The sequence below is a fragment of the Haliotis rubra genome, unplaced genomic scaffold, assembly GCF_003918875.1.
Source record: "Haliotis rubra isolate DU_JTF1 unplaced genomic scaffold, ASM391887v1 Scf289, whole genome shotgun sequence".
Lineage (NCBI taxonomy): Eukaryota > Metazoa > Mollusca > Gastropoda > Lepetellida > Haliotidae > Haliotis > Haliotis rubra.
The window spans coordinates 20,318-33,278 of NW_025766956.1; the positions used below are offsets into that span (position 1 = coordinate 20,318).

General features: G+C 39.7%; 3 protein-coding genes across 3 annotated transcripts in view; all 3 read right to left on the reverse strand.

The window, feature by feature from the left end:
• LOC124281751 (hybrid PKS-NRPS synthetase pytA-like) overlaps window positions 1-12,961 on the reverse strand; it is a 24,665-nt gene continuing 11,704 nt past the window's right edge. Inside the window, exons 2-9 of the mRNA XM_046717725.1 lie at window positions 6,935-7,159; window positions 6,591-6,751; window positions 4,972-5,175; window positions 4,306-4,487; window positions 3,987-4,161; window positions 1,664-2,714; window positions 258-1,250; window positions 1-88 (exon numbers count right to left, since the gene is read on the reverse strand). Of these exons, the coding sequence (XP_046573681.1) occupies window positions 1-88; window positions 258-1,250; window positions 1,664-2,714; window positions 3,987-4,161; window positions 4,306-4,487; window positions 4,972-5,175; window positions 6,591-6,751; window positions 6,935-7,137 (3,057 nt within the window). The 5' untranslated portion in view covers window positions 7,138-7,159. The remainder of the gene's footprint in view (window positions 89-257; window positions 1,251-1,663; window positions 2,715-3,986; window positions 4,162-4,305; window positions 4,488-4,971; window positions 5,176-6,590; window positions 6,752-6,934; window positions 7,160-12,961) is intronic.
• LOC124281752 (patched domain-containing protein 3-like) lies at window positions 8,790-10,867 on the reverse strand. The gene is made up of 3 exons (XM_046717726.1): window positions 10,750-10,867; window positions 10,483-10,537; window positions 8,790-10,134 (listed from the first exon to the last, which is right to left on the reverse strand). The coding sequence occupies exons 1-3, from the start codon at window positions 10,865-10,867 to the stop codon at window positions 9,216-9,218; spliced, it is 1,092 nt and encodes a 363-aa protein (XP_046573682.1). The 3' UTR covers window positions 8,790-9,215.
• LOC124281753 overlaps window positions 10,994-12,961 on the reverse strand; it is a 27,418-nt gene continuing 25,450 nt past the window's right edge. Inside the window, exon 3 of the mRNA XM_046717727.1 lies at window positions 10,994-11,545. Coding sequence (XP_046573683.1) covers window positions 11,081-11,545 — 465 coding nt within the window. The 3' untranslated portion in view covers window positions 10,994-11,080. The remainder of the gene's footprint in view (window positions 11,546-12,961) is intronic.

The window sequence follows — 12,961 nt, forward strand, 5'->3', positions numbered from 1 at the left end:
CTATTCCAGATGACTCTCGAAGGTCTGGAACATAGCTATCGCCATGTACAATGGACATATGGTGAACTGTCCATGGATAGTTTGGGGTCTTTGACATAGACATCTCATCACTAAACATAACAAGGTTTGTTATGCTGTCAGTGTCATGCTCAGGATGTATTTCTTCTGTTTCAATTGTGTATGCAACACTCCTGACATCAAAGGACTCTATACCCATGGCTTTCAATGTAAATTTTCCAACGTGTGCAATGACATACCCTTCGGTTGTCAGCAGTGACAGGCTATAGCACACATACCATTCACTTTCATGCAACACTTTCAAATGCACAAACATCTTTCTGTCTGTCTTCCTCTTGACTATCAAATGTTCTACAGAGTATGGAAGCATATCTTTGATCACTTGCGTGACAGTTGCAGGCGTCTGTAGCATGCCATCTAGTATTGCAGGGTGAAGAATTGTGTGATCTGCTTCTCTCTGGAGCTTAGATCCAACTTCAAGTACAGTGAGGCTTTCATTTCCAGCTGTTTGGCTACCTGAAATAACGGACATCATTTCACCGTAGTTGAAACCATTGGCTGCCAAATGTTGATACACTTCCTCTCCAGTTAAGTAGTGTTTACATCTTTCTTTGATTGGCCCAAGGTCAACTCTCTCTGGAGATTCATCCGCAGGTGTTTGCCTTATTATTGCTTCTGCGTGGACTGTCCTTCCATTCTTCAAAACAAATGTACTCAAAATGCTGGAGTCAACTTCACTGTGAGATTGTTTTATATCCAGGTTTGTCACTTTTCCAGATTTCAGATTGACTGGGCTTTTGAAGGCCACAGAAACACTGATTGTACATAGGTGGTACATGTCAATCATTCTGGCTAAAGTAAGTGCTGCCTCAGCATAGACGGCACCTGGTAGAATGATTGTTCCTTTCACTGTGTGTTCAAAAACACTCTTGAATCTCTGAGGGTCAATGACTAAGCTTGCTGACTCTGTGTTGCCTCTGATAAACAAGTGATCTCCTTCAGTTTCCTTCCGACCCTTGAGCATCTGTTGTTTACTTTCAGACACCAGTAACAGGGGCTTAGAATTGAAGACATAAGATGGATAGCTTGTTTTTTGCATCTTATCAGGAAAGAAAGTGTCCCATTTGACGTTAACTCCATAGTCATACAACAAGAGGAGTGACTGCAGAATGTCACCATAACTCGCTTTGGGGTGAAGAGAAGGAATGGATGTGACAGAGGGGGTAGAATCTCTGAAAATGTCCCGTAGATGTGATTTTAGTACAGTCCGTGGGCCTATTTCAACAAAAATGTTCATTTTGGATGTTTGTGTGGCGCTTTTGATTGCATCACAAAATCTAACAGGACTTCTTACATTTAGGCCCCAATAGATCTTTGACATAACTGTACTTTCATCCATATCAGGATCAACTGTCGAGACAAATCTGCTTGTCATCTTAGATGTCTTGATATCGGATAAGATTTCATCAAGCTGAACTCTTGCTGAGTCCATAAAGTGACTGTGGAACGCACTTGTAACAGGGAGCTCATGAAACAGTGCATTACTATCTGAAGAATGCTTCAAATCCTCTTTGACTAACTGAACGGACCTCTCATCCCCACTGATAGTGCACGACACTGGGCTGTAATAAAGAGCTACATCTACCTTAGTCTGATTTTCCTACAGACTGTCTTTACTTGTTCCGTCTCAACATTCCGGACAAGCATCATCTTTCCGCCGGTGGCTTCAGCAAGGATCCGAGTCCTGTGGTAGATGACCCTCACAGCTTCATCCAAGGACAGGATTCCTGCAACATGTGCTGCAGCCACCTCCCCAACTGACTGACCTACAACAGCTGCGGGCTTCACCCCCCAGGTTTCCCACAGGTGAGCGAGAGACACCTGACAAGCAAAAATGGCTATTGGACCGAACAGAGGATCGTTCACATCATCACATTCAAGGAGCCGCTTCATCAGGGACCATTGAACAAACCTGGAGAGGGATTTGTCAATTTCAAAAATGTTTTCCTTAAACTGATCATTGTTGGAGATGAGATCATTGCACATACCTTCCCAGGCTGTTCCCATGCCACAAAAAACAAAAACAACGTATTCTTTTTCCGAAAAAGATGGCTGGTTTCTCTTTTGTAACTCTTCTTGTATTTGAGATATCAGAATAGAATGGTTGTTTGCAAAGAAAGCTTTTCTTAACGGAAAATGTTCTCTTGCCATACATGAAGTGTAAGCAACATCACTGAAAGAAGAACTGTTACCACTTTCAGTGAATTTTGCTATTGACTTGTTTAACGTTTTCTCACTGGAGCCTGAAAAACAAACTGGTAGAGCAATGTCACTTATAACTGGTGTTTCCATTGTAAATGATGTTAACACAGCATGGCTGTTGCTACCCCCAAAGCCAAATGAGTTGATACATGCAATCTTTTTATGACGTTTCCAGTCAGTATTTTTTGTTGGTACTACAAACTGAAATCTGTCAAAGTCTATTGCTTCATTGGGCTTGTCAAAGTGTAGGGATGGCACAATGGTGCTGTGTTTCATCATCAACAGGACCTTGATGAGTCCGGCAACACCTGCAGCTGCTTCTAGATGGCCGATGTTGGTCTTCACTGACCCGATGTGGCGCTGGCGTGGATATTTCTCAAAGAAGGTTCCCAGAGCTGAAGCTTCTACTGGATCACCTCTTTTGGTTCCAGTACCTGAAGTGACAATGTTTTGAGTTGACAACTTTCGACATCAGATATGTCATAAAAACATATACATAAGCCACTTTAAGCTAATGCAAGAACAAATATGTCAGTTATGTTTGTTTATACGTGCTGATATCTCAATACTGAATAAGAAATAAAAAATGATCAAACCATTGGAGCCTTTCTGATGGTTCATTAGGAATTCCACAATGAAGGAGGAAAGTACTATTTAAGAAAACCTTCTTTGTTTTGGAACACAAGGTATATTTTGGGTCACTGCTGCGAAGCATGCAAGATTTTTGTGAGATACAATAGTATATTTTTTTCTAATAGTTTACACAGAAAAAATAACAAGGATTCCAGATTTCCGGAAACCTACATGAAACTGGGTAATGCCAGAATCATGTAGGTTTCCGCTCACAGAAACATTGATTGTTGGTTTCAGACAGTTTTCTGTTGCTGAATCAAGGTTAGTTTCAGCGACTGGAAATTGCCAGCAACCAACAAGGTTAGTTTCAGCGACTGACTGGAAACTGCCAGCAACCAACAAGGTTAGTTTCAGCGACTGGAAACTGCCAGCAACCAACAAGGTTAGTTTTCAGAAATGGAAATTTACAGTAAACTACCATTGTTAGTTTCCATTCCATAAAGCAACTGGAAACGATCACTGATGATTTCCATTAGTGAGAACTCCAATGAAACGATCATAGAAGAAATAAATTTGACTCCATATATTTATATATCCATGAATCCAGAAACCTATATTAACCTACGTTAAACTGCCTATGTATTACATAGGTTTCGGTTAAGTGATCTCAGTGTTTGTGTAGACCAGAATTCAAATAAAACATAGTGTCACATAAAATAAATTAATTTCAGGAAAACGGAAACCAAAATGAAAGAATATGGAAACTTAAGATTCCACTCAGTCTCCTTAACGTTTTGTTTGGTAAATTTACGGAAAACTGAAACTTACATATCGCTGAGAAACCGATAAGGCTCCATTGCCACCGTCAGCAATATTCTAGTAATGTCACAGTGGTCTGTAAATAATCGAGTCCTTATTAGATAAGTCACTATATATCTGCAATAATGCTGATGTGACTTTAAAGATAACCTTATTAGACAATCAAGTGATTGGCATCATCTACGTATCTGGGAAATGGATGAAACAAATCAGTGATCCTGCCATTCGAACTCGTAAATAACTGAAGGCCAAATATAACCTTGGTATTCACTAGGGCCCCATACCTCGGGAAAAGACGAAAACTTCATACGTACCATGAGCTTCAATATAGTCTACTTCAGTCGGGTCGATCCCATGCCGTGTGTAGATGTCATTCAGCAGTTCCTGCTGTTGTTTCCCTGATGGTGCTGTGATGGGTGTAACCTGGCGGCCATCTTGATTCAACCCCGTGACAATAGTTCCCCAAATATTGTCACCATCATGCAAAGCCTGAAATATATAATTAACGGGATTAATGTTTTTGCTTTACTTTGAGGATTGAGGATTGACATGGTGGTTTCATGGTTATGTCAAACAGATCCGTTACGGCCTCATGTAGGTTATTAATCGGGAATGCCTATACAAGTGTCATACCTGACTTAGGAGTTTGACGATGATAACCCCACATCCCTCTCCTCTGGTGTAACCATCTGCATTTGCTGAGAAGGCGTGGCACTGTCCAGTGGGAGACAACATCTGAGCTTTGCTTAACTTGATAAAATATGCTGGGTGAATTAACATGTTCACACCTCCGCAAATTGCAATAGAACAGTCACCTGTAAGTTATAAACATAAACAAAGGTTAAGAAAGAAACACATATATACACATGCACTTGTCAGGCAACATAAGGTGCGAGACTAGTGATGAACAGTGGTCAGCGTTTCTAATATCGAGACCCTGAAATGTAAAGGAGGATAAATGAAAACAGCTCATTACATGTTGACTGATTCTTTCCCTCACATATGTGATCCTTAGGAGACTGGATATCACATACCCTATCTCACTTGGAGATATATACTCACCTTAGTTTGAGTCACTGAAATAGTTCGACTGCCTTTGTTGGTTCGTGCAATGCCACATAATATTCTGTTTCATGGCAGGAGCTGACTACAGTACTACTCTGAATTCAAGTCATGATATTTTGTACCAAGCTGCATTGAGTACCCGTGATGTTATGCTTTACCCACCTCCTCTGATTAGCTTTAATTATCTGGTATTCCCATCTACTCTGAATGCTCGTCATGTGAATCTTCACCCACCTGCCCTGAGTGCAAGTCCTGCCTGGTGTAATGCCACGATGGATGAGGAACACGCTGTGTCTATGGTCATGGAAGGTCCTGTTAGGTTGAACACGTAGGACACCCTGTTGGATATTATAGACCTGGCCTGGCCTGTCACAGTGTGGTTGGTGACGTCTTGTGATTTGGTAGAGATCAAGTCCCCATAATCCACCGTCATGGAACCTTTAATAATTTATTTTTACTGTTTAGAACATATAGGTTTTACATATGATTATACACCCTTAAAAAACCCTGAAACGCACGGGCCTTTTCAGAAGTTCATTTCCATATATTGTTTACAGCAATCGTCATTAACACAATTCCTATGTTTGAATCTCGTTAATCATGCCGTGGTTGTTGTGCATTGCGCGCAAACGCATCCCAAAATGGTTTGTAAACGTTTGTCTTTAAATATGAAAACATTCATCCGGGTGTTTCACCTACGTCACCGATTTGCTACGGCCACTGCAAGACAGGTGCCTGGTCTTTGAAGAATTTGCGACCAAACCATCAGAAATCGTCTGAGAGAAGTGGGAATTCGGGCATATCGACAAAAATATGGACCTGTCCTGACACGACTACACTTACAACGTGTCCTATGGTGCAACATGGTACAGTCATGGAATCTGGGGAAGTGGTGACGCCTTGAGTTCAGCGATGAATCGCGTTTCTTCCTGCGACGAGACAACGTGTCTATCGAACCGACGCGAACGTTTGGCGGTGGACTGCATTCGACAGGTGAACAGATTTGGTGGAGATAGCATTATGGTGTGGGGTGCCATGCACTACACGGGTGGATCAGAGCTGTGGTGGTTCATGGCATTCAGCAAATCGTAACATCGACCAAATCTTGCGACTTCACCTCCTCCCACTTTTTGACCGCCAGAGGGAGCTGTTTTAACACGACAATGCTCGACCCCACACAGCTCGTGTAACAGGTGCGTATCTGGCCAATGCAAACGTCACTAATCTTCCCTGGCCTTCCAAATCGCCGGATCTGAACCCGACCGAGCATCTATAGGACGAACTTGATCGACGCGTCCGTAAACGTCACCATCGTCCTCAGATACTCAGAAGAATTCCCCAAGCAAAATCCGACGAATTGTGTAATCCCTTCCAAAGCGGTGTCGAACAGTGACGGCTGCTAGGTACTGACCTGAACGCCCCCTGTGCCGAATTTCCTTTATCTATGTTCAAGCTTAAGCGACCTATGTACACTTAAATACGTTTAATGCATCTTATTTCTGGCCCGTGTGTGTCTTTTTTAGATGTATACTTATGCAATACAAAGAACATTTAAGCATATCACTATCACAAAGATGACTGTTTCGAATGACTTATAAAACTTAATGAATGACAACGTCATTATAATCTTAATACTTGACATTGTTGTTGAGTGGTGTTTATTGGTTTATCCAATCAAATTCATGCCTTCACTCACAGGCTTATCGTCCCCTAATTCGACAGTCAATAAATGAAAATGTAATGAGACTAAAACTTTGAGTTGCTTAACTTTTTGTAAAGAATATATATTGAATATGAGTACTAAACAACACACGACCAAAATCTAAATTCCGAACTCTTTGCTACGAACAAACCTATGTAGACTCCCACTTTCTGTCCTGCTATTTGTTGTCTGGTGATGCCGGCGTCCTCCAGAGCCATGTACGTGCACTCCAACACCTGGCGCTGCTGGGGGTCCATCTGGGCAGCCTCGGTTTCGTTGATTTTAAAAAGTTTGTTGTCGAAGTGATCAAAGCTGAAGGATTATATATCAGTTCTATATTATTTGTATATTCGTACAGGGCACAATGTTTATGTTAGTACAAACTCATACAAAACTTCACCTGGGCATTACTTTGTATTGAATTAATAAACGTCTCTCTAAGTATTTTATGCAAGCGTTTTGGGGATGACTGACATATAATTCTTTTGTACTCACTTCTTTAATAGCCCTGCTTTCGTAGCATAGCTCTTCCCTACAGCATTGACATCAGAGTCATAGAAGGCATCCATGTTCCATCTCTCAGGGGGGATGTCAACCACATGGTTCTCTCCCTTTGCAAGGATATCCCAAAATTCCTCCAGGCAGGTGGCGCCAGGAAACCGGCACCCAATGCCAACAATGGCTATTCCATCAGCCATTGCTCAATATGGCAAGTTCCTGCTTTAATAAGAAGTAATGAATTAAAAAGTAAGTTTGACATTGTTCACCGAAACTTTTGGAAATATTTGTTATATACAGGGTATAGGACAGCCTGTGGCGGCCTTTGGAGAATGTAGTAGAGTGTCATGGCATAACATATTTCATGTATGAAGTAATGGCTTCAAATGTACATGAAACCATTTCCATTTCAATGTTATAATGTTACTGTTGACGGCCGACAGAAAACGCCTAATTGGGCAACTTATGTATAACATTTCTTTATGGTTTTGGCTACGTCTGGTTTGCACAAGATGTAGGTGATACTAATCTATTCGTTTATATGTTCAGTCAAAGGGTCTTTGACTGTGCACTTCGCGAGATCACATCACATCACATGAATTCACTTTGTCTCATAAATTCAATTTAATTTCTGAACAGTATCTTTTAAATAGTAATATTTGTGAGTATAAACGACTGCTAAATTAAGAATTGGTCATAACACCCTCAGTGTCCAGTTGGTCCGCAGAGGCTTATGAAGCTGTAATGATCAAACTGTTTTGAGTAAGCATTGTAATGAAACTGAAGACGAAATACATGTTATTTACCGCTGTGTGATCTACGATCGTGAATGGAAATATTTAATTCCCAGAACTGCAAATGATGATTACTATATTTTACAAAGAATATGTCAACATGTCCTGTTAAATAATGCCAGGTTCCTGAATTATATCTTAACAGTAACATTAATTGTTTGTTATCCGTTATGAAATAACTTTCTTTATCATCTTACTTGTAAACCTTTTTCTGTAAAACTAGGGATGGCCTTCATGCAAATAAACTCTGTCTGTCTGTCTGTCTGGTTTCAGCATATTTGTTTGGAAGTGCTGGCTAACTGTGCTTATACATACAGTCAGTTGTATTTGTCCGGAGATCTTGTTTTCGAGAAACCTACCACCCGCATGGTTATGTTCAATAACGTCAGGGTAAAAATAAATGAACACTAAATGGATAAACCCTGAAATTGCTGACTAAGGAGAAACATGGTTTCATTTTATTTTTCAAAATCATAATTGAAAAACAACAGCGACTACTTCAAGTAAAGGTTGATGAAAAAGACGTTTCGACGCATCCTGACGACAAAACATTATTCTAATAAATTTATTCCTTTTAATTTACATAAATCTTTAAATACATTGTTAAAGTCAAGAACTTGATTTCATCAATGTTTCATAGTGATTCATAAACACATGCTCATTATATAACCATATCTTGCAATCAACCTTTGGCAAAGTTGTTTTGAGAAAATGGAAAGTTTTTGTTTTGTTGTTTTGCAGGGTTTTTGAAAATCACAATTGCAAAAAAACAGAATCTTCTTCAAACATAAATGTTGTTCAAATGGATTACTATAAGCAATATGTACAGGCAAACAAAACATAAACTATTACATATAAAAATGGAATTGTTTGTATTCATTTTCATTTAGCGACATAATCCATTGCATCATGATCTATTCAATAGTCTATGATAATGTTCACAATCGGTGTCATGTTTGTTGAAACGTATCCTACGTTTTAAAACACGAAAGGTGTTGTTGAAGCTAGTTTACTTCAGATAATGAAATTGTGCTCACAGAAGCACTTCCAGGTACTGTTTTATCTTCAGTGGTACATATATTCCTGTCCTTTTGTTCACTTACATCACGATGGCTTAAATTGCCCCCTTTAGGCATAGGCCCAAACAGTGATAACATAACTGGCATAAGTAAAACAGCATTCCCCATAACAAAGATTATAACAAATATCATAATTTTAAAAAAGGATTGAAACACATACGATTGCGATCTAATCAATGTTAGTATGCCAATAAATGTTGACAATCCTCCATTAAAGATGGGCCCCGCCGCATGTATGATAGCCTGTCTAACTCTTTCATCTCTTGTTTCTCCCTCAGCCAACATGTACGCTGTCGACACATGGACTGTGAAATCTACAGAGAAGCCGTCTCAAGTCCCACAGAGGCATGAAACCAAAGATTCCTAGTAAAATCAACATTATGTTGATGCATACTAAGCCGACAATTAAAGGAAAAGCATAGTGAGTAAAACCATGACCACGACTGCAATGCCCAACGTCTGTAAAACAGTAGGCAGCACTGAGACAAACTGTTCAAAGAAAATGAATGTTGAGTGGTAAGGGAATACTAGTAGTGGAGATTCAGCTGCCAGATTTCGCATACGGAGCATAAGATTGGCTTGATCCATCGAGTCGGGGACATTCATTGAAATCATGTGACACCTTAAAGCAGTGATATTGTTGTCGGATTCACTAAACACTACGTCGTTCTTAGCATACAGATTGACAGTGAGGAATGACTTGAAATTGGCTACAAAATCAGACAAAGATGACCTATTGAGATACTGAGAGTTCACATGATCAAGAAGTCCACAAATCTGTGTTGCATTGTTCATGTGTTCATCACTACCCATCTTCTGAAACAGCATTTTAAAGTTTTGTCTCACATTTTCATCAAAATAATCGGTTTCCTTTTTTAAAACAAATGAAACTGGAATTCGTGTTCCATAAAACTTGTTCCAATTGTTTAAACTGTAATTAGAGTAGTAGGACGTTGGCGGTACGAGGTTTTCTAGAAAGAGTCCTTGTTCTAGTTTGGTCACTCCCCACAAACTAACACCGAGATATGTTAAGAATATCAGTATTGTTACTACTTTTCCACTCGTGGTTATAAGGCATTTATTCAAAATAAGTGGTGGCAATCTTTCAAGCAAAGAGTCTTGTCTTTCTCTTGACGGTTTTCCTGAACAACAGCAACGAAACAAGCCGCATTTCTGTTTTAGTGCTTCTTCTGTAAGAACTGGTTGACATGTCAAACAATGGCGAGAGTTCTCAACACGGCGTCCATGTATTACAAAACATCCAGCCAAGAACGTCACTTGAGCAATGTATGAAAATATGATGGTCGTACCTGTAAATATGAAACTTGGGAATAATAAATATATATTCACGTTTTAATACCAGGGGATGGGATATTGATATATAAACAAATGTTGAATGCATATGCAAGGATAAGGAAAATTGGGACCATTTTATCATCAGATGTATCAGCACTAATGACACAAGTGCACAGAATATATTTTTTACATTACTGTTAACTTTGTAATTATGATCCTGCCTGTATAGAGACAGAAGTTCTTTACACTCAGAAACACTGATGAATATCCAACCAGGAAGGCGACAAGATCAGTGAGAGACGTGATAGTTATCCCTACACCTGCCAATCGGAAAGTGTGACCCAGCCGTTTTGGAATATCCCAGTCATCGGCATACTGGTTGGTGTCAGCCCAAGCTGATACCATCGGAAACATGTCATCTACACCAACAGCTGAAAGCAGATTTATAATTTCATTAGACTGGACACTATACGTAAACAAACTGGATAATCATTCTTTAGCAACTACTTTTTGATAATCGTATTATGTTATTTCAAGACAATGTCATACTCTCACAGAACAAGAAATGGCATTATCCCAACAATGCTGACACATTTGACGCCGCAGAGACACATAAGGCCAATCGATCCAAGTATTCCCAAACCAGCAGCCATGACCCCAGCCCTAGCCACGTGACTTCTTGAGGACACACAGTCTCCACCTGAGACGAAACTGGCATACGCTATAAGCAATGTGAAGGACAGTAGAAAACCAAAAGACATCTCCGTTGGTATTCTCATTCAGTTCATCTCCAAGTGACTGTGATGTGGCAAAGGACACACTAATCGAGAAGTATGTCGAAGACAACGATGACATGTTCGATATGAAGGTGTCTTCCCACAGGAGCGCATATTCTTTCATCGTATCATAGTACTGCCTCAGATGGAAGGTGAGTTTCATCACTGACGCTGCCTCGAGCACCTCACCGGAGACATTCACACCTGCCACAAAGAAGGAGATCTCGACGTCATTCTATAGCGGGTAGGTGACGCTCCCTTGCGCAAGTGAGGACAGGAAGTCATCTTGTAAGAGGAAGTCACCGCTAATGACACACAAGTTTGATGCCCGTGCACATACATCTGTATAGTGGAGAGTCTTGCCTTGAAATTCCACTGTAAAAACTGTTTAATCGTATCTACCAAGTTCCTCATCTCACCAATGCTGGTATTGGAGAAGATGTTTCGATCTGAGATGGCGATGATCACACCGTACCTGTCCTCGGTGTTTAGACTGTATGTGTTGTAGTTTGTTCCTGTCCAGTCTGGGAAGCTGGCCTTCATCTTGTCTCTGTCCTGAGCAGCCTGGCTATTAATGGGTGTGTACTGGCGCTCCAAATCCTTCTCCGTCTCCGTCTTCAGGATCCCGTTCCAAAAAGAGAACAAAGACCAACAGAGGTATAACTATGAAAACAACCGCACGGTGACCAACAAACTGCCCGTAGCTGTTGAAACGATCACCATACCATCTTTGGATTCTGTTGTAGAACATAGCTGACGCTCTATAGCAACCCATAATCCTCTTGCTATCCTTAACTCCTGTAATGTGAGTAATGAGATGGGTAAGACCTGTGCAAAACTTCATGATGGGTAGTGAATCTATAAAACATAAATATAGTTGAGACAGTAACACATTTGCTTACGTATTAGGCATAAAAGAAACATAAAACAACCTTACCTTTCACTCCTTATGGTAAAATAATATGTCTCCACCCGAGTCTTGCTTTACAAGGCAGTAACAGCAGAAACGACCGCCTTTTACCCTAGATAAAACATGGAGTTGCGAGCGCTTTTCTTTTAGATATACGAAAACAAATACAAAATATTGAAAGTAAGACGTCTATCGAGCAATATTCGTAACAGATTATCAGTACTGTGATTATAAACCAACCTTTTGATACCGACGTATCAACAGACATTTCTTCATTCAACGGGAATTTAATTGCATTCATAGAGTATATAAGGTGAGTGTGTTTCCCTTGCCCTCTATATTTTGCTCCAGCCTTTGGTTGTTACATTTCACAACTTGAGCATGTTCTTTGAACATTTCAAAACAGCTCTTGCTGAGAAGCTATTCGATCAAGGATATAACATTTAAGGCCTCAGTAAAACGTTGGCAAATTGACAGTGGATCACATTTCCTAATTCGGCGATTTAATGACAAACATTATATCCAATGCAATTTAGTAGTATTTTCAGACTTCTAATTCCACATGAATTTAGATATCCATTACACCTTTTAGTCATATATTTAATTACCATTTTTGTTAGAATGTATCATAAGTGCTTGATAATTTATGTGAGCAGCTTTGACGTTCTTCCAAATATTTAATTTTCATAGATCAAAACTATCTTGCATCAAGAATTTAGTGTATTGTCTGATATGTATGTATGGTGAGAACGGGCAAACCTTCCTTACTCCTCTCTTAACAGAAGATCAACACGAAGATTTGTATTTATTTATTCAACAACTATCAGTAACTCAAGCACTTACCCAAATTCAAAGAGGCAAATGCTTTACTTTCAAGTTCTATGAATAGAAAATACCCCGTTATTCATCCTCATAAGTATGTATTATGTCAAGTATTATCCATGAATTATCTCAGATATATCTGATTTTAATATATCCGGTTTGGGTATTATATATTATTTGGCCCAATATACCAGCAACTTAACTTTTAGGATATGGTCCACACTCTTCAAAGAAACAGATCTGTAGCTACAGCTACCAATAAGTAATAATTCCTCGACAATACACCCGTTTCAAACGACCAATTTACGTCAATCTTATGATGACTGTTTAGATACTTACGAAATGTT

Coding starts and splice junctions, on each gene's coding strand:
- LOC124281752 (XM_046717726.1), bottom strand. CDS start 10,867: ATGTCTTTTGGTTTTCTACTGTCCTTCACATTGCTTATAGCGTATGCC. Junction 10,538..10,749: donor GGCTGGGGTCATGGCTGCTG/GTTTGGGAATAC, acceptor ATCTGCTTTCAG/CTGTTGGTGTAGATGACATG. Junction 10,135..10,482: donor GCTTGGGCTGACACCAACCA/GTATGCCGATGA, acceptor ATTATTCCCAAG/TTTCATATTTACAGGTACGA.